General features: G+C 43.3%; 1 protein-coding gene across 6 annotated transcripts in view; it reads left to right on the top strand.

Annotated features, from left to right (window-relative positions):
- The first annotated feature begins 4,162 nt into the window (after positions 1 to 4,162).
- Positions 4,163 to 20,879, top strand: part of NAE1 (NEDD8 activating enzyme E1 subunit 1) — a 28,476-nt gene continuing 11,759 nt past the window's right edge. For 5 of the 6 annotated variants that reach the window (XM_032157566.2, XM_058441079.1, XM_058441077.1 and 2 more), the window contains exons 1-11: positions 4,163 to 4,297; positions 8,675 to 8,778; positions 8,872 to 8,932; positions 10,572 to 10,602; positions 11,871 to 11,942; positions 12,164 to 12,243; positions 13,906 to 14,015; positions 16,507 to 16,616; positions 17,975 to 18,037; positions 18,437 to 18,500; positions 18,798 to 18,889. In XM_032157566.2, coding sequence (XP_032013457.1) covers positions 4,245 to 4,297; positions 8,675 to 8,778; positions 8,872 to 8,932; positions 10,572 to 10,602; positions 11,871 to 11,942; positions 12,164 to 12,243; positions 13,906 to 14,015; positions 16,507 to 16,616; positions 17,975 to 18,037; positions 18,437 to 18,500; positions 18,798 to 18,889 — 840 coding nt within the window. In that variant the 5' untranslated portion in view covers positions 4,163 to 4,244. The remainder of the gene's footprint in view (positions 4,298 to 8,674; positions 8,779 to 8,871; positions 8,933 to 10,571; positions 10,603 to 11,870; positions 11,943 to 12,163; positions 12,244 to 13,905; positions 14,016 to 16,506; positions 16,617 to 17,974; positions 18,038 to 18,436; positions 18,501 to 18,797; positions 18,890 to 20,879) is intronic. The other variant, XM_058441082.1, reaches the window with a different exon arrangement.

Here is a 20,879-nt window from a genome sequence, read left to right as displayed (position 1 = left end):
TCTGTAAAACGGGGTTAGCAGCAATATCTGTTGCACTGGGTGGTTGTGAGCTTATGAGGTGATGCATGTCAGGGGCCTGCCTGGCATCATAGTAAGTGCTCAGAAAGCCAGGGTAGGATCATGCATGTATCAGAATCACCTGGATGATTTGTTTTTTTTTGTTTTTGTTTTTTTTTTTTTTTTTGAGACGGAGTCTTGCTCTGTCGCCCAGGCTGGAGTGCAGTGGCACAATCTCGGCTCACTGCAAGCTCCGCCTCCCGGGTTCACGCCATTCTCCTGCCTCAGCCTCTCCGAGTAGCTGGGACTACAGGCGCCCGCCACCACGCCCGGCTAATTTTTTGTATTTTTAATAGAGACGGGGTTTCACCGTGGTCTCGATCTCCTGACCTCGTGATCCGCCCGCCTCGGCCTCCCAAAGTGCTGGGATTACAAGCGTGAGCCACCGCGCCCGGCCAAGGATGATTTGTTAAAACAGTTTCCTGGGCCTCACTCTACAGTTTCTGATTCAGCAAGTATGGATAAGGTCCAAGAATTTGTATTTCTTTTTTTTTCAGAGACAAGGTCTCGCCATGTCACCCAGCCTGGTTTCAAGCCCCTGGGCTCAAGCAATCCTCCTGCCTCAGCCTCCTAAGTGTTGGGATTACCAGAGTGAACTACCTTACCTGGCTTTCTTTTTTTTAATACTTAATTTTTTTTTTTTTAATACTTAATTTTTTTTTTTTTTAAGATCTCATTTTTAAGAGAGGAATGTCTCACTCTGTTGTCCAGGTTGGAGTGCAGTGGCGAGATCATAGCTCACTGCAACCACAAACTCCTGGGCTCAAGTGATCCTCCCACCTTAGCCTCCCAAGTAGCTGGGACTACAGGCATACACCACCGTGCCTGGCTAATTTTTAATTTTTTTTTTCTTTTTGTAGAGACAGGGTCTTGCTATGTTTCCCAGGCTAGTCTCGAACTCCTGGCCTCAAGGAATCCTCCTGCCTTGGCCTCCCAAAGTGCTGGAATTACAGGCATGAACCACTGTACCCAGCCAAAAATTTGCCTTTCTAACAAGTTTCCAAAGTGATGTTGATGCCGCTGGTCCAGGACCACACTTTGAAAACCAATAGCTTAAATGAATTACACCATGGCTTCCTGTCTGACGTATCTGGTTTCCATCCTCCACAACAGGGAAAACTCACCAGTGGGCCCTGAGTTCTTTCATGTCAGGGCCATCAAAAGAACTGTGTCTGATCAGCCTCCTCTGCTCCCGCATAGGCACCTTTACATGATTTTATGGGTTGAATTATTATTATTATTTTCACTTTCATCTCTACAGAAAATAATCTAAAAATTAGCCGGGTGTGGTGGTGGGTGCCTGTAGTCTCAGCTGCTCAGGAGGCTGAAGTGGGAGGATTGCTTGAACCTAGGAGGTCGTGGCTACAGTGAGCCATTGATTATACCACTGCACTCCAGCCCAGGTGAAAGAATGAGATCCTATCCCCCACCCCCGCCAAAAAATAGTAACCAGACTCCAAAAGCATAGGCAACAAAAGCAAAAATAGACAAATGGGTTTATAGCAAATTAAAAAGCTTCTGCACAGCAAAGGAAATGACAGAATAAAGAGACAACCCACAGATTGAGAAAAAATATTTACAAAATATACATTAGATCAGGGACTAATATCCAAAATGCACAAATTCAGACCACTCAATAACAATAAAACAAATAACCCTATTAAAAATGGGCAGGGCCAGGTGCAGTGGCTCATGCCTGTAGTCCCAGTACTTTGAGGGGCTGAGGCAGGAGGACTGCTTGAACCCAGGAGTTTGAGACAAGTCTGGGCAATATAGTGAGACTCCGCCTCTAAAAAATAATGATAACATTAATACAAAACTTCTGGGCTGAATTATGTCCTCCCCAGAAGTTACTGAAGTCCTAACCTGCCAGTACCCGTGAAGGTGATCTTATTTGGAAACAGGGTCTCTGCAAGTGTAATCCAGTTAAGATGAAGTCATCAGCGTGAGCCCTGATCCAATGTGACTTGTGTCCTTAAGAGAGGAGACACAGAGACATGGGAGAATGCCATGTGACGATGGAGGCAGAGACTGAAGTGCTGTGGCTGCTAGCCAAACATTGCCAGCAAACCCCCAGAAGCCAAGAAGAAGCGGACGGATTCTCCCCTACAGGTTTCATAAGGAGCATAGTCCCACCCATGCTTTCATTGCAGACTTCCAGCCTCCAGAACTGTGAGACAATAAATTTCTCTTGTTTTAAGTCACCTAGTTTGTGGTTCTTTGTTACGACATTCCTAGGAAACTGATACCCTGAGGTATCATTTTACAGACAACACCAACACAAACCTTTTCAAAATCATTTACTTCTTCATGGGCACTATGACTAGCCTTCTACTAAATTTGAGATGTTTCCTTTCATGAAGTCTATGAGTATGAGAAACTAAGCAGTCAACTCTCATCTGCTGCCTTTTGACCTTCCTACTTTCCCGGAGTGTACTTTATTATCCCTTATATTTTACCTGTCCACTTGGAGAAGGAAATGTGACAGCACAAACACATAATGAGCTGGGAAAGCCTCACGCCTCTGTTTCCCATCAGTGTCTTCCATGGGAGCTGGGTAAGGGCAAGGGAAGGTGTGGGAGGGTGTACTCTCACCCTAGTTCAGGAGACCACGCCCAGGGCAAAGTGCAATCCATCATCACTGCATCATTACCATCAAACTGTGCCATCTCTCTGGTCCCCATCCTAGGGGATTGGGGGTGGGGATCTGTGTTCATGTTCACCTTATTTCAGGCAGTTATTAACCTGAAGGTGCCTGTAGGGTCTGCGAGATAGCAGGGAAGGAGTCTTCATCTCCCTCACAGATGGTCACCTTGTCTTCAGCACCACCACCCCCCTCCCAATTGTTCTCATGGGGTAACCTCCTTCCTTGGCCTCCTATCCCCACAGGACAGCCATTCTCTTCCTGAAAGGAGGGTCTTTTCAGGAAGTGGAGGATTTTAAATTCCTCCTTGGATCTATGTTCACAGTCCCCAGAACCCAGCCCGTCCCAAGTGTCTCTCAAACCTTCTCAACCACTCCCTATCCTTCGCCTGACCAAACTTACTCTAGCGCCTACAGCTTGCTATGCCTTCTTTGCTTCCTAGAGATGGCACCTGCTGTTCCTTATGCTTAAAACACCCTTCCAGCTGGGCACAGTGGCTCATGCCTGTAATCTCAGCACATTGGGAGGCCAAGGCGGGCAGATCGCTTGAGCCCAGGAGCTTGAGACCAGACTGGGCCATGGCGAAACCCTATCTCTACAAAAAAAGTACAAAAATTAGCCGGGTGTGGTGGTGCATGCCTGTAGTTCCAGCTACTTGGGAGGCTGAGGTGGGAGGATTGCTGCCTGGGAGGTTGAGGCTGCAGTGAATTGAGATCACACCACCGAACTCCAGTCAGCAATAGAGAGAGACCCTGTCTCAAACAAAACAAAACAAAACAAAACAAAACACTCCTCCATCTCCACACCACATGAAACATTCTTGGAGAGGGGGATTGGGGAGGTTCTTCTGTGCACCCCTGAGCATCCTGCTTCCCTCTATCTAGAGGAAGGCCACATTGTCTGGTAAGTGCTTGTTTGCTGTCCCTCTTCCTTCATGAGACTAAACTCTCCAAGAACAGAGCCCTGGACTTCTCTGCATCTGCAGCAGGGAGCCCCTAGCTTTGTGATTCAAAATAGGCTTGTGGGCTTTTCATGAGAGGAAAAAATGGGTGAAAAATAAAGATCATCAAAATGAAAGTTATTATTCATGCAAGATTTGGGGGGAGTCTGGCCTCCTGTATTCAAAATCTCATTAAGGTCAAAAGACACTTGGGACCCATTTATCCCCACTGCAGGTGAGCAAACTGAGGATTTGAGAGGTAAAGAGTAGATCTCACAACCAGTTAAGTGGTCAAAATACAAGTATGCCTGATTCCAAGGCCCCAGTCGCCCCCAATTACTGCACGGACAGAGGGCAAATTGGCAGGCTAGCGAGGCTGCCTTTCCGGCCGACGGGGACCAACAGCCCCAGACCCGCTCGGGTACCGGGGCCGCTTACGCCCCGGCGTACCGGTGACGCGTGCGCAGTGCAGTGCGGCGCCCCCTGCAGGCGGCGCGCAGGAGATGGTAGCGGCGGAGGGGCACTCAGTGCGTCTGCGCGCTTGTGGAGCTGGTGGCGGCGCTCCGCAAGGGCTCAGCTGTTCTCCGCGCGGCGGGCTCGGCCATGGCGCAGCCGGGGAAGCTGCTCAAGGAGCAGAAGTACGACCGGCAGCTGAGGTGAGCCGAGGCTCACCGAGCCGAGGGTGGGCCGGCGGGCTTCCCAGCGTCCGGGCCGGGCCTAAGGGCGCGGGCGGCGCGGTCGGGCCTCCCTCAGGCCTTCTTCCAGGCTGGGCCGGGCCGTGCGGGGCGCGGGAAGCCGGCGCTCGGGGCTCCCGCCCTGGGCCAAAGGTGCTGCGCGAGGGCTGGGACCCCTTTTCCCGCCATGCGGTGTGCGGTTCCGGGGCCGCGGTCCCCAGCGCCAGCCGGGTTGCTAAGGCGGCTGCCGGCCCCGCCTCGGTGCGCCCAGGCTCCTCGTTTTCCGAATGGGGAGGCCCGGAGCGCACCCCATCCCGGCCGCGAGGGCGGCACGGAGGGTTAGGTTTTGTTCTCAGCCAGCGCTGTCCAATGGAAGTAAAATGCTAGTCTCATGTGAGCCGCAAATGTAATTATAAATTTTCTAGTAACCACACTAAAGGTAAAATGAAACAGGTGAAACTGATTTTTAAATACAATTTAACCCAGTATGTCCAAAACATTACTATTTCAACACAATCAATATAAAAAGTTCTTGAGATATTTTACTTAAATTTTTATTTTTATTTTTGTAGAAACGAGGTTTTTGCCACCTTTCCCCAAGCTGGTCATGAGTATTTTCCTTTTTAAAACTGTCTTGGAGGACCGGCACGGTGGCTCACGCCTGTAATCGCAGCACTTTGGTAGGCCGAGGCGGGCGGATCACCTGTCAGGAGTTCGAGACCAGCCTGGGCAACATGGTGAAAACCTGTTTCTATTTAAAAATTCAGAAAATAGCTGGGCGTGGTGATGCGCGCCTGTAATCCCAGTTACTCTGGAGGCTGAGGCCGGAGAATCGGTTGAATCCAGGAGGTGTAGGTTTCAGTGAACCGAGATCGTGCCACTGCACTCCAGCCTGGGTGACAGAGCGAGACTCCGTCAAAAAAAAGCCCCCCAAAAACTCTTAGAAATATTGTATTTTAGGCCGGGCGCGGTGGCTCAAGCCTGTAATCCCAGCACTTTGGGAGGCCGAGGTGGGCGGATCACGAGGTCAGGAGATCGAGACCACGGTGAAACCCCATCTCTACTAAAAATACAAAGAATTAGCCGGGCGCGGTGGCGGGCGCCTGTAGTCCCAGCTACTCAGGAGGCTGAGGCAGGAGAATGGCGTGAACCCGGGAGGCGGAGCTTGCAGTGAGCCAAGATTGCGCCACTGCACTCCAGCCTGGGTGACAGAGTGAGACTCCGTCTCAAAAAAAAAAAAAAAAAAAAGAAATATTGTATTTTACACTTAACAGCACATCTCAGTTAACACTAGCCTCATTGCTTGTGCTCAGTAGTACATGTGGCTAGCAGCTACCTTAATGGACAGTGCAGGCCTAAGCCATCAGGAGGATCCTTGGGTACTTCCCCACCCTTGCCTTTTCTCCTTGCACTACCCATTCCTTATTTATTGAGCGTCTTCTATGTCTTGAGGCTGTGGAGATAACAAAGCTGCTCGGCTTTCCTCCTTCCTGGAGCCTCTGAGACAACAGAAGTTATATGTCACCAAGGACTGGAGCTTCTGTTTGCACCACCAGCCTAGTGCTGTATTAGAGGCTTTAGGCACTTAATTCTGAGAGCACCCTTGAAAGCAACCATTTCCTGTGCTTTACAGTTGGAGAAACTGAGTCTTGGAGAAGTTAGGTAACTTGCTCAGAGTTCCCCATATCTTTGAGCCAGGATGTAAACTCAGGCTCTTCTGGCTTTTTCGGAGGTACTCAGTTACATCCTGCTTCCAAGCTTTTAGGAGAAGAAACAAGGTAACAGTCCTTATAACCAACTTAGGTTTTCTTGTAAATTCTGGGAGTTCTTGTGTTTCTAATGCAGGTATAACTGTACATGACAGAGCTGAGAAGATAGTTGAGGTTACTAAGCAACTCTAACAAAAGAGGGTTTTTGCTGAGGGCATTCCATTTAAGTCCCAAACTTTAGCTTTCACAGTGAGAACTGGTTTTGAAGTGTCAAAGGGAAGCAGTTAGAAGCAAAATGCAGCAGTCAATAAGCCCCTCCTGACTTCACCTTAGTTGGGCCAGCAAGATAGTAGAGAAGACTGATTCATTTGGCCTCTTCTTGAAACATGTTACTTAGAGACACACCAGGATTCTTTTTTTTTTTTTCCAGGGACAAGGTCTTACTTTGTGACCCAGGCTAGAGTGCAGTGGCTAGAGTGCAGTGGCAAGAACACTGCTCACTGTAGCGTCAACTTCCTGGGCTCTAACGATCCTCCTACCTCAGCCTCTTGAGTAGCTGGGACTACAGGCATGTGCCACCATGCTTAGCTAACTGTTGTAGAGATGGGGGTTTGCCCAGGCTGGTCTCAAACCCCTGCACTCAAGTGATCCTCCTGCCTCAGCTTCCCAAAGTGCTAGGATTACAGGCATGAGCCACCGTGCCTGGCCTCAGTATTCTTTTTGTTTTATTTTTGAGGTGGGTCTCAGTATGTTACCCAGGCTGGAGTGCAATGGCTGTTCGCAGGTGTGATTATTGGCACACCACAGCCTTGATCTCCTGGGCTGGAGCGATCCTCCTGTCTCAGTCTCCCAAGCAGCTGGGACTACAGGCACACACTATCTCACCCTGCTTGAGATGCACCAGTATTCTTTTTTTTTTTTTTGAGACGGAATCGCGCAGGCTGGAGTGCAATGGCGCAGTCTTGGCTCACTGCAATTTCCGCCTCCTGCGTTCATGCAATTCTCATGCCTCAGCCTCCCGAGTAGCTGGGATTATAGGTGCGTGCCACTGCGCCTGGCTAATTTTTGTATTTTTAGTAGAGATGGGGTTTCACTATGTTGGCCAGCCTGGTCTCAAACTCCTGACCTCAAGTGATCTGCCTGCCTCGGCCTCCCAAAGTGCTGGGATTACAGGCGTGAGCCACTGCGCCTGGCCAAGATGCACCAGTATTCTTAAATTTACTCTCCAACTATCCAAGCATCCATCAACCATATATGTCAGGTGTCTTCTACGTGCCATACTTTGATGGAGAAAACAGGCGTTTACGGTCCATCTGGTTCTTCTAGGCAATTCCTCCATACATTTGACAGCTGTCTGGGCCCTTATGGAACATAGAGTGGAGTGGAAAGATGGATGCTCAGCAAACAAAAACAAATGAAGCCAGGTGCAGTGGCTTGTGCCTATAGTCCCAGCAACTCTAGAGGCTGAGGCGAGAGGAGTGCTTGAACCCAGGAGTTCAAGACCAGTCTGGATAACATAGTAAGACCCTGTATAAAAAACAAACAAACAAACAAACAAAAAAAGCAGTTGCTTGACATATGCTCTGGAGGACATAGTGGCTACATAATAAGGGGTAATCTGCTTTAGATCAGGTAACAGGGAAGGCACATTAATCACTCTATTAGGATGTTCATTGGGTAATATACTTTAAAGCACGCCTGTAGAAGTTGATGTGAGGCTTTTCAGATGATAATTCGGTTTTCTTGGTAAAGCTTTTGCAGAAGTCACAGTAATAAGCCCTATGTTGAGATCTTAAATGCATCTAACTTAACTTAAATGCATCTAATATAATTTTTTTTTTTTTTTTTTTTGAGACCGAGTCTCATTCTGTTGCCCAGGCTGGAGTGCAGTGGTGCAATCTCGGCTCACTGCAAGCTCCGCCTCCTGGATTCACGCCATTCTCCTGCCTCAGCCTCCGAGTAGCTGGGACTACAGGCGCCTGCCACCACGCCCAGCTAATTTTTTGTATTTTTTAGTAGAGACGGGGTTTCACCATGTTAGTCAGGATGGTCTCGATCTCCTGACCTCGTGATCTGCCCGCCTTGGCCACCCAAAGTGTTGGGATAACAGGCGTGAGCCACTGTGCCCGGCACATCTAACATAATTTAAAAACAAATGAAATAGGGCTGGGCACAGTGGCTCACACCTGTAATCCCAGCATTTTGGGAGGCCAAGTGAGCCAAGATCATGCCACCACACTCCAGCCTGGGTGACAGAGCAAGACTCTGTCTCAAAACAAAAACAAACAAACAAAAAGAATAAATGAAATAGAAAACAGATGAGGTTTTAAATCCAAAGACACTTTTTAAATGTTTGTTTGTTTGTTTTGAGACAGAGTGTCGCTCTTGTGCCCAGGCTGTTAAGGAGCTGGAAGACCAAGTTTCTGTTTCTAATTTGACGCTCTCCCTCTTTCCCCCTAACCATTCAAGGCATCAACCTGAGTTCTAGATTACTGTATAATCACTATACTAATATCTGTCTTACCTGTATTCTGTGGTTATCACATCAGTCTATGCAAGGAAAGTTGAAAGTTCAAAGATCACTATTCAAATAAGAAAACTGTATTTTCATGAAAGTTTTAAAAACGTCAAATTTGTGTCTGTTTTGTAGGTTGTGGGGTGATCATGGGCAAGAGGCTTTAGAATCTGCTCATGTTTGCCTAATAAATGCAACAGCCACAGGAACTGAAATTCTTAAAAACTTGGTACTACCAGGTAACGTAGGTTTGTGGTTGTGTTCTAAATATACTTCTTTAAGATTATGACCTAGAACTGTATATTCCTGACTGACTCTGTTTTGGCTCTCAGGTATTGGTTCGTTTACAATTATTGATGGAAATCAGGTCAGCGGAGAAGATGCTGGAAACAAGTATGTTCTATTCTTTTCAAATATATACATGTTGAGGAAGGCAAGGCCTGAATCTTAGCTTCACCTCCTCAGTCAGGGTGACTCAACTCAGTGGAAATCATCCTTATGTTTGGGATTATGGTGAGGAGGAAGTGAGATAATATAGGTAAAGTGCTAGTACAGCATCTGGCAAATAGGGCATTAATAAATGGTACCCATCATTACTGTCTTTATTGTTATTAATATAAAGGTGTAGTCATTATTCCTTTATTCATGGAATATGGGCACTTCCTAAGCTCTTGCATTGACTTGTAGGTGTTAGCATATAATTAACAATAATACCTGTTGTTTGTGATGTCTTTTAGGCTCAGTCTAGGTGTATCTCTCTTTACACTGTGTCTACAAAAATGCTGTTTTAAAGATGGCCTGTATATTATTCTTTAAAGATTATATTTAGACTTTCAGAACATGCCCAAATTTGGATTTAAAGCTCACCTTTTCAGGGACTTGAAGTCTGGTATCTCATTGTGCTTGTCAGTAACAACAACAGTGAGTAAATTTAAGGAAAACCAGCAATTAGTTAATATTTAGTTTTGATGCCTTTTCTTTGGATCGTAGTGCCAGTTTCTGCTAGGCACAGCACAGCTTTTTTATTGATATATACCAAGAAGTCTTGTTACCTTTGCTTACTTGGTTGGTTAGAGTAGAATGTGATAAAAATAAGGTTTCTTCTTATGGAGCCAGTGAGCTTATACCAAAAAGTGGCATCCTGACTCTGATCAGCAGCCTCATATCTGGGCCTTGAGACATGTCAAGGGTATGTATGGGAGGAAGCCTGAATAAATTTGTTACAGTTACGTGCAAAAACAAATGGTTCAATACACCGAGAGTGGTCTATGGAACACTGGTTCTAGGGAACGATAAGAGCTGTTAAATGGGCCAATGGGTTCCACGGTCAAATTAGTTGGGGAAATGGATCAAATGAAGTTAAAATTTCTTTACCATAAGATTTTAGTATCACATTATTGTGTGTATTGTGAATTTACAAGAGGGAAATATGTATATGGTGTTTCCCAAACTTTTTTTTTTTTTTTTTTTGAGACGGAGTCTCTCTCTGTCGCCCAGGCTGGAGTGCAGTGGCACAATCTCGGCCCACTGCAAGCTCCAGCTCCTGGGTTCACGCCATTCTCTTACCTCAGCCTTCCAAGTAGCTGGGACTACAGGCGCCCGCCACCACGCCCAGCTAATTTTTTGTATTTTTAATAGAGATGGGGTTTCACTGTGTTAGCCAGGATGGTCTCGATCTCCTGACTTTGTGATCCGCCCACCTTGGCCTCCCAAGGTGCTGGGATTACAGGCGTGAGCCACCACACCCGCCAGTGTTTCCCAAACGTTTTTTAGCCAAGGAACCCTTTTCTGTCAGAGGATCTTGTGAAATTCACATTCTGTGGTACACACTGTGGGAAAGAAACATTGATTTATTAGCCTATCTTTCTTTATAAGTTTCATCTGATTTTCTTCCTCCAGGAAGGCCATTACAATCTGTAATCACAATATAGTTTGTTTTATACTATGAATGAAATATGCATGCTATTACAAACAACTTTTCCTTTATAGTCAGTAAGCTTTACTTTTTTTTCCTTTATTTTGTTCACTTTAGTTTCTTCCTTCAAAGAAGCAGTATCGGCAAGGTAAACAATTAGAGAATATAGTTGCATGTGAGCATCTAATGATGCCACTGTGTTTTGATTGCTTGAAAAGCTTTGACTTTAAAAACGTATATTATTTCTCTGAGAAAAAAGTTAACTAATTTTTCTAATCTTGTAAATCTTCATATGTTTGGTAGTTTAAAAACTTAGAAGTACTGTCTGTGTTTATACATTGTATCCTGTATTAAAGCTAAATCTTGAGTAATGTTAATATTCAGAGGATGGATTCTGGTTAACAAATTTTTTTTTTTTTTTTTTGAGACGTAGTCTCGCTCTGTCCCCCAGGCTGGAGTGCAGTGGCGTGATCTCGGCTCACTGCAAGCTCCGCCTCCCAGGTTCATGCCATTCTCCTGCCTCAGCCCCCCGAGTAGCTGGGACTACAGGCGCCCACCACCACGCCTGGCTAATTTTTTGTAGTTTTAGTAGAGATGGGATTTCACCATGTTAGCCAGGATGGTCTCGATCTCCTGACCTTGTGATCCACCTGCGTCAGCCTCCCAAAGTGCTGAGATTACAGGCATGAGCCACCACATCCGGCCTAAAAAATCTTACAAAACCATATTAGTCAACTTAGTGAAATGACTGTTAGCTTAGTGATTAACCACGCTTGTACAGGATTATAGATGTGGGTGGTTAGAGTGAGTCTGAACTTGATCCAGGATATCCCTGCATGCTACCCAGAGTTTTTTGGTCATTTGCCTAATCAAAAAAGTAGAGTACAAGTAATGTCATTTGAGAACTCTGGATGATGATGGTTTTGCTCTGTTTTAAGTAATATTCTGTTGAGTCTTAAACACTAGGGGAAGCAGAATTGGCTGGGAGCAGTGGCTCACGCCTGTAATCTCAGCACTTTGGGAGGTCAAGGCAGGAGGATTGCTTGAGACCAAGAGTTCAAGAGCAGCCTGGGCAACATGTCAAGACCCTGTTTCTACAAAATATTTTTTTAAAAAAGTAGCTGGGCATGGTAGCACATGCCTGTAGTCCCACCTACTTGGGAGGCTGAGGCAGGAAGATTGCTTAAGCCTAGGAGTTCAAGGCTGCAGTGAGCTATGATCAGGCCACTATACTCCAAACTGGGCAACAGAGCAAAAGCCTGTCTCTAAAAAGAAAAAAAGAAGGGAAACAGAGTTGTCATACTTATGCATGAAATTTGGATAGTTTTACAGTATGTTTGCCTGTTCCATAAATTGGGGGATTATACTGTGACCAAGTTTTTTCTAATTCAAGTTAAATGCTTTGTTTTTAAAAAGAACCGAGCTGAAGCTGCCATGGAATTCTTACAAGAATTAAATAGCGATGTCTCTGGAAGTTTTGTGGAAGAGGTATATATGTACACACATTATTATGTCTGTGCTGAAATACAATTTTTTAAATAATTCAAAGCCCCAGAAATTTAGAATTTTGAATCCTTGTGTCATTTATGATTAGTTGAATTGGAATTGTTGCCTCATTTGTTGTAAAATAGCTTAACTGTCTCTGCCATGTTTAATATGATTGTGAAATTTTTTTGTTTGTTTGTTTTTTTCTTTGCTGTCCTATTTAGAGTCCAGAAAACCTTCTAGACAATGATCCTTCATTTTTCTGTAGGTTTACTGTTGTAGTTGCAACTCAGCTTGCTGAAAGGTAAATTTTTATGTTAATATGTTTTTATTTTAATCTTACTAGATTTGCATTGTTTTATTTTCTTTGCACAGTCTATGATGATATGGTTTTAAAAATTCTTAAATTCTACAGAAACTTTAAATATGAAACTTTTTTTTTTTTTTTTGAGCTTGAGCTCAAATTCCTGACCTCAAGCAATCCACCCTCCTCGGCCTCCCAAAGTGTTGGGATTACAGGTGTGAGCCACCATGCCTGGTCAAGAGTTTCAAATTTATGGCTGGGCACGGTGGCTCATGCTTGTAATCCCAGCACTCTGGGAGGCCGAGGCGGGCGGTTCACGAGGTCAGGAGATCGAGACCATCCTGGCCAACGTGGTGAAGCCCCATCTCTACTAAAAATACAAAAATTAGCTGGGCGTGGTGGCGCATGCCTGTAGTCCCAGCTACTCGGGAAGCTGAGGCAGGAGAATCGTTTGAATCAGGGAGGCGGAGGTTGCAGTGAGCCAAGATTGTACCACTACACTCCAGCCCTAGTGACAGAGTTAGACTCTGTCTCAAAAAATAAATAAATAAATAAATAAAAAGAAATTCTTAGAAATCTTCCAGCATTGAAAAGATGAGGAAGAGAAAAATACTGAAACTTTTTTTTTTATTATTATTCTTTAGACAGAGTCTTGCTCTGTTGCTCAGGCTGGAGTGCAGTGGCACAATCTTAGCTCACTGCAACCTCCGCCTCCTGGGTTCAGGTAATTCTCGTGCCTCAGAATTAATCAAATAGCTGGGATTATAGGCATGTGCCACCATGCCCAGCTAATTTTTATATTTTTAGTAGAGATGGGGTTTCACCACATTGGCCAGGCTGATCTCGAACTCCTGGCCCCAAGTCATCCACCCGCCTCAGCCACCCAAAGTCCTGGGATTACAGTCGTGGAGCCACCAAGCCCGACCTTAGATGTGAAACTTTTGGAATATATTTAGAGTAGTTAAACTGAACGTTGTTTTTTTTTTGTTGTTGTTGTTGTTCTTTGTTTTAGTGATTAAAAACTAGTTAGAATTGATTATTGAAGGCTGGTTGCAGTGACTCATGCATGTAATTCCAGCAGAACCAGGCTGAGACAGGTTCGGATCACTTGAGCACAGGAGTTTAAGACCAGCCTGGGCAACATGGCAAAACCTTGTGTCTACAAAAAATACAAAATTTAGCCAGATGGTGTGCCTGCTTGTGGTCCCAGCTACTCAGGAGGCTGGGATGGGAGAATCATTTGAGCCTGGGAGGTTGAGGCTGCAGTGAGCCATGATCATGCCACTGCACTCCAGCCTGGGCAACAGAGAATTGGTTATTGGAATTGTTGGGGGTGTATTTGTGGATTTTACATTTTTTCTCTATCATGGAAATGTTTAGAATTATCTCTTTAACGTTTCTCCTTAATATGACAGACTAAGGTTTCACATCCTTCTTGTCCAAAAGATGTACTTTCTTTGTTTGAGACTGCAACCTGTGGAAATGCTTGCTTTTCAGTGTATTCTTGACCTGCTTATGTAAATGCAGTTATGTACCTTTGCATCTATTATTTAGTAAGAAAGTTGCTTTATTTTAAGACATTTTCATGTTTTGCATGTTTTCATGTTTAATGTATTTCCATTTGCTTATGTTCATATTTTGCTTTTTTTTTTTTTTAAACAGCACTTTACTGCGCTTAGCAGATGTCCTCTGGAATTCCCAGATTCCTCTTTTGATCTGTAGGACATATGGACTAGTTGGTTATATGAGGATCATTATAAAAGAACATCCAGGTAAAATTGTTGAGCATATGGGCTTACTATTGGTTGCTTTAGCTATAATTTTAGAAACTTGACAATTTAGAAAGTCAGTTTTAAATTACGAAGTAAATTTGTAGCAGCACATCTCTAGTTGCACATTCAAAGTGGCAATCAGATTCAATAGGCTGCAATCTACTCTTTATGTAGCATTATAGAAGGATACAAAGCAGGACATACAACAGGCACAGCTTCTTCATCTTATTAGGAGATCCAGCAACTATGCAAGTACCCAGCTTCTTTTGCCCCCTAACCCACATTGGGCATGTAAGGCTGTGGAAAGCTAAGGAATGTAGATCACTCTGACCCATGAAGTTACACCACCCTTCCCCACTCCAGTCTTTTTTTTGTTTTTTAAGAGAGTTTCGCTCTTGTTGCCCAGGTTGGAATACAATGGCACAATCTTGGCTCACTGCAACCTCCACCTCCCGGGTTCAACTGATTCTCCTGCCTCAGCCTCCCGAGTAACTGGGATTACAGGCGCCCGCCACCATGCCCAGCTAATTTTTTGCATTTTTAGTAGAGACAGGATTTCACCATGTTGGCCAGGCCGGTATTGAACTCCTGACCTCAGGTGATCCACCCGCCTTGGCCTCCCAAAGTGCTGGGATTACAGGTGTGAGCCACTGCACCAGGCCCGTCCAATCTTTTTATTTCATTCTCATGCAGGCTTTAGGTTCTCTCAATTCAGGTGCAATTTCACACAACAAAGACATTTATATAACTACTGTTCCCAAGGAAACTGTTGTAGGAGACCAAAGTCGTTTATAGGCAGACCTCCATCAGCTGAGGGTTGATATAAGCCCTTTACTTATAAAATTTTAATCTTAGATCATAAAATTTTCATCCAGCATTCATACAATGCTCTTTATTGACTCAAGAAAGCATTTTTACTATGAGCCAAGCACTCTGCTAATGTGGTGATAGCCACTGGCATTGGTAGCATCACTGAGGAGTAATATCTGTGTGGGCAGTTAGGGAGTGCTTGTCAGGATAAGCTCTGGCTGCTGGTGGTGAACCATTTAAGAGTTGAAAGTGGTGTCAACTGATGGGAGGGAACAAAAGAGTTGAAAGTGGGAGAGTGACCCGTGTAAACATTTTATTTTAAATGGGTCACTCTGAAGTTGAGTAGAAAGTAAATGGATTTAAAGGGGCAAAGATTGGAGGCAGGGATTGCTGTTAGAAATTTCCAGTGGCCTAAGTAAGAGAGAGTGTGTTCTTTTTCCTAATTTAGGGAAGACAAGAACAGGGGGTAGATAATAATGAAGGTTCAGTACTGCTAGTTGTGTGCCTGCCTTTATAAGAATTATTTCATTTACTCTTTCCAAAACCTTTATAAGGTACAGATTGAGCATCCTTAATCCAAAAATCCAAAGTCAGAAGTGCTCCAAAATGCAAAACTTTTTGAGCACTGACATGATATTCAAAGGAAACACTCATTGGAATATTTCTTCAGATTTTTGGGTTAGAGAGCTCATCTAATATGTATTTGCAAATATACCAAAATCTCAACAAAATCCAAAACACTTATGGTCCCAAGCATTTTGGATAAGAGAGATATACAACCTGTAGATACTTTACTATCTGCTTTTTATAGATGATGCTGAGGCAATGAGATATTAAATTATTTGCCTAAGGTCACATAGTTAGCAAGTGACAGAACTGGGCCTACCTCTAAGCACTCACTGAAATTATACACTCTCCTGTACTCTCTCATGTGGAGAGCAGTGTACAGAGTGAGATTAGGAAGTGGGGAGTTACTGATGTTGGGGCCAAGGACGCAAGAAGTAAAGGATGACCATCAGGTTTCTGGGGAAGAAGTCTAGGTAGATGGTGATGCTGTCTATTGAAGATCACAAGAGGAGGAAGGATACGTTGTTAGTTGCTATCTCTACATAGGTTTTGTCAGTTTTGAGCTTTTCCTGTTAGAACAAATTGTGTTCTAAGGGAATCTTGGTTTTACTTTTACTAAAACTTTATAGTTGACCTAAGATTTGTGCATTTTACTATATGTAAGTCATACCTTAATAAAAATGAAAAAACCTGTGGGCCCTGTGCCCATTTAAAAATTAAAGATTTCCTAAGTTTCTATAATTCAGTGTATTGTCATCAGTATTGCCAAAGAATTAAGTTTATCTTTTGAGCTGGGCATGGTGGCTCACACCTGTAATGCAAGGACTTTGGGAGGCCAAGGCAGGAGGAGCCCTTGAATCCAGGAGTTTGAGACTAGCCTAGGTGACATAGTGAGACCCCATCTCTACAAAAAAATTAGCTGGGCACAGTGACACGAGACTGTAGTCCCACCTTCTCAGGAGGCTGAGGTGGGAGGATCCCTTCAGCCCAGGAGTTTCAGCAGTGAGCTATGATTGTGCCACTGTACTTGAGCCTGGGTAATACAGCAAGACCCCATCTCTCTCTTTTTTTTTTCAAGTATTAAATTTATCCTTTTGAATTCTTTGTTTCACAGTAATAGAATCTCATCCAGATAATGCATTAGAGGATCTACGACTAGATAAGCCATTTCCTGAACTGAGAGAACATTTTCAGTCCTATGATTTGGATCATATGGAAAAAAAGGTTGGTAGCTGTGTGTGACCTTACATTTACAGATAGACTTAAAACATTTTTTTTAACCTAAGGTTTCTGAATTACACTAAAGTGAGAAAATCCTATAAACCTCCATATTCCTGTCATCCGGATTACCCAATAACAATATTTTACCTTGTTTTCAACATATTAATTTTTCTCCAAAATTAAAAAACTTTTTTACTGAAGAAAAGTACATATACAGAACATCTGTGTAATCACTACCTAGGTCAAGAAATTGGACATTAACCTATTCCAGGTGGGGAGATGGGGATGGTTAATGGGTACCAAAAAAAAAAAATTAGAAAGAATGAATAAGATTTACTCCTTGAAAGCACAACAAGGTGACTATAGTTAATAATAACAACTTAGTTATACATTTTAAAATAATTAAGAGTTTAATTGGATTATTTGTAACATAAAGGATAAACGCTTGAGGGGATAAATGCTATACAGGTACCCCATTCTCCGTGATGTGCTTATTTCACATTGCATGCCTGTGTCAAAGCATGTACCCCATAAATATATACACCTAAGTACCCACAAAAATTGAAAATAAAAAATTTTAAAACAAAAAACAGAAACAAAAAAATTCCAAGAAGTTCTCTTTATGGCCTTTTTCTAAACAAATAGAAATAATGACTTAACAATATAAGGAGTATATGTATTTTTTCCCACTTCCATATTAATTAACATGCAGTTGTTTATTTGGTTCATCAGAAAACAGAAAAGATCGTTCTTTCTTACTTTACGATTGGTGTCTGAAATTGAGATTTGAGCTGTGTTTTTGGGTGGCAGTCTCTGAGACTGTTTTGCTGGTGTAATGGGGACAATCATAGTATATATGTGACATACTAGGTATCTACCTCTAGAAAAATTTGTAAAGCAGTTTTTATTAACTCAGTTCATTTTCCTCTATTCATTACTCTTCATATATTAGGAGATCATAAATATTGTTGAATTTGTTGAAAATGAGATGGTAGGCCGGGCGCGGTGGCTCAAGCCTGTAATCCCAGCACTTTGGGAGGCCGAGGCGGGCGGATCACGAGGTCAGGAGATCGAGACCATCCTGGCTAACACGGTGAAACCCCGTCTCTACTAAAAATACAAAAAAACTTTAGCCGGGCATGTTGGCGGGCGCCTGTAGTCCCAGCTACTCGGGAGGCTGAGGCAGGAGAATGGCGTTAACCCGGGAGGCGGAGCTTGCAGTGAGCCGAGATGTGCCACTGCACTCCAGCCTGGGAGACAGAGCAAGACTCCGTCTCAAAAAAAAAAAAAAAAGAAAATGAGATGGTACAGTGAAGAATTAATAATACTGATATTTTCTTTTTATTGTCTTTCATTTTTAGGACCACAGTCATACTCCATGGATTGTGATCATAGCTAAATATTTAGCACAGTGGTATAGTGAAGTATGTCCTTTTTTAAAAAAAATTTCATATGCAACTGTATTTTCAATTTCTTATAAAGGATTTCCTTGATGGGGAATGGGAGATTAATTTTTTTCCTTATGAGGTTGTATGGTAGGGCAAATGGATGCTTTTAAATTTAAATCTAGCAGTTCCTTTTTTGATCCTGATAATTTTAATTAACAAAATGAAATTCAATAAATGTCATTATGAAACTGGCAGGGGGAATGAATGTAGATAAATGGTCACAGTGTCTGTTTTCTATCAAGTGAGCCTCTGATTTCACAGAGAAATATATTTGTTGATGAAATCTTATGTAGAGAATGGGGGACACTTTAGACTTTCAATTTCTGTATTTTGAGTTTTTAATAACTAGATGTTTAAAATTTTTAACCAATTTAGACAAATGGACGAATACCTAAAACGTATAAAGAAAAAGAGGACTTCAGAGATTTGATTAGACAAGGTAATATTATGGGATATGATTAAATACTGTATAAAGCTTGAAAAGCAAATTGCTAGAGGCAGGTGCTTATTAGATTTCTGTTAACACCTTTGTCAGATGATACTATCATGAGCTTTTATTTTACTTTCCCTCTGGAGAAGTTAAGAAGCCACGCCTTGTATAGTTTTAAGGACTAATGATAAGCTGTATTTCTTAAGATTTAATATTCTGCAGGATCTGACAAGATTATTTTTATAATGGGGGAACAGAAGAGTGAAAAGAAAAGGGCTGTTTGCTAACAATTTCCCATTATAATAGGAATTCTAAAAAATGAAAATGGGGCTCCAGAGGATGAAGAGAATTTTGAAGAAGCTATTAAAAATGTGAACACAGCACTAAATACAACTCAGGTAATGAAAGAGTTGCTGAGGGATTCACATGAACAAGGTGTTTTCTAGAGTCCTTGGCTATTAAATGGTTGATTATAATGATTTAAGTTAATGTTTTCTAAATGTATAGTTAGAAGTAAATACAGGGCCAGGCATGGTGGCTCATCGCAGCACTTTGGGAGGCTGAGGCGGGCGGATCACCTGAGGTCAGGAGTTCAAGACCAGCCTGGCCAACATAGTGAAACCGCATCTCTACTAAAAATACAAAAATAAGCTGGGCATGATGGAACATACCTGTAATCTCAGCTATTCGGGAGGCTGAGGCAGGAGAATCACTTGAACCCAGGAGGCAGAGGTTACAGTGAGCCAAGATTACACCCTGCACTCCAGCCTGGGCAACAGAGTAAGACTCCACCTCAGATGCCTTTGGTTTTGTTATGGCTTAGTTGTTGAGGTCTGACCATTGAAGTTTTTGGGGAGCTTTGGAATAACACCTGGTAGTTTAAGTTAGAATTTTCTTGTCACTTAAAACAGCAAATATACTGCCTTTGAAGTTAGGAAGGCACGTAAGATATTACCAACTTTTTAGAGACAACAAGGCAGTGTTGCTGAGTGATTAAAAGTGTGCTGGCTGGGGCCAGGTGCAGTGGCTCACACCTGTAATCCCAACACTTTTGGGAGGCCGAGGAGGGCAGATCACGTGAGGTCGGGAGTCTAAGACCAGCCTGGCCAACATGGTGAAACCCCATCTCTATTAAAAATACAAAAAAAATTAGCTGGGCATGGTGGTGGGCACCTGTAATCCCAGCTACTTGGGAGGCTGAGGCAGGAGAATCGCTTGAACCTGGGAGGCGGAGGTTGCAGTGAGCTGAGATCTCACCAGTGTACTCCAGCCTGGGCGACAAGAGCGAGACTCTGTCTCAAAAAAAAAAAAAAAAAAAAGTGTTTGCTGGCCAGGTGTGGTGGCTCACACCTGTAATCCTAACACTTTGGGAGGCCAGAGCAGAAAGATTGCTTGAGCCCAGTTCAAGACCAGCCTGAACAACATAGGGAGATCTTGTCTCTACAAAAAATTTAAAAATTAGATGGGTATGGTGGCATGCACCTGTAGTCTCAGCTACTCTGGAGCCTAAGGTAGTGGGAGGATCACTTGAGCCTGGGAGGTTGAGGCTGCAGTGAGCCATGATTGTGCCACTGCACTGCAGCCTGGGCAATGATATGAGACCCTGTGTCCAAAAAATAAAAGTATGTGCTTTGTGAATCACTTTTCTGGGGTGATGAAAATTTTCTGTTTTAATTGGGGTTATGGTTAAAAATATGTATATATAGTTATCAAAATGCATTGAATTGGACATTTAAAATCTCTGTATTTCACTGAATATAAAACCACAGTTGAAAAGAAAAGGTTCTAATAGTTGGGGGGCAGTAAGCTAAATAAACAGATAAAAATGCACCAGGTGCTGTGAACAAAATTGAAGCAGAACAAAGGGTCAGAGAGCATGTTGGGGACAAGGGAATCTGGGGTTGAGAGACAATTGTACATAGGGAGCCAGGGAGACTTTCCAAGAGACGTTTAAGCAGAAGCCTGAGTGAAGTGACACGCAGAGGTCTGGTGGAAGAGCTTTTCAGTTGGAGGAAGCACATGTGCAAAGGCCCAGAAGTGGGATGAAGCTTGACTTTTGTTCAAGCATCAGTAAGCAAGTCAGTGTGATTGGAGTGAAGTGAAAAAGGGGGAAAAGTGGTAGGAAGGATTTGAGTTTGGAGAGGCAGAAAGGGCCAGATCATAAAGGCCTTGCAGGCTATTTAAGCATTTCGATTGGGGAAGTAGAGTGAGCTGCTTTATATTCTAAAAGACCATTCTGGCTTTGGTGAGAACAGAATTGAGGGGACTGGGAGTGGAAGCAGAGAGACCAGCTAGGAGATCCCACTGAGACATTTCTTTTTTCCACACATCAGTAGAATCAAAGCCTATGATGTGTGTGTGTGTGTGTGTGTGTGTGTGTGTGTGTCT

This window comes from Hylobates moloch, unplaced genomic scaffold (assembly GCF_009828535.3).
Source record: "Hylobates moloch isolate HMO894 unplaced genomic scaffold, HMol_V3 SCAFFOLD_6, whole genome shotgun sequence".
Taxonomy (NCBI): domain Eukaryota; kingdom Metazoa; phylum Chordata; class Mammalia; order Primates; family Hylobatidae; genus Hylobates; species Hylobates moloch.
The sequence above is the reverse complement of the archived record's forward strand: the minus strand, read 5'-3'. Positions and strand labels throughout refer to the sequence as shown.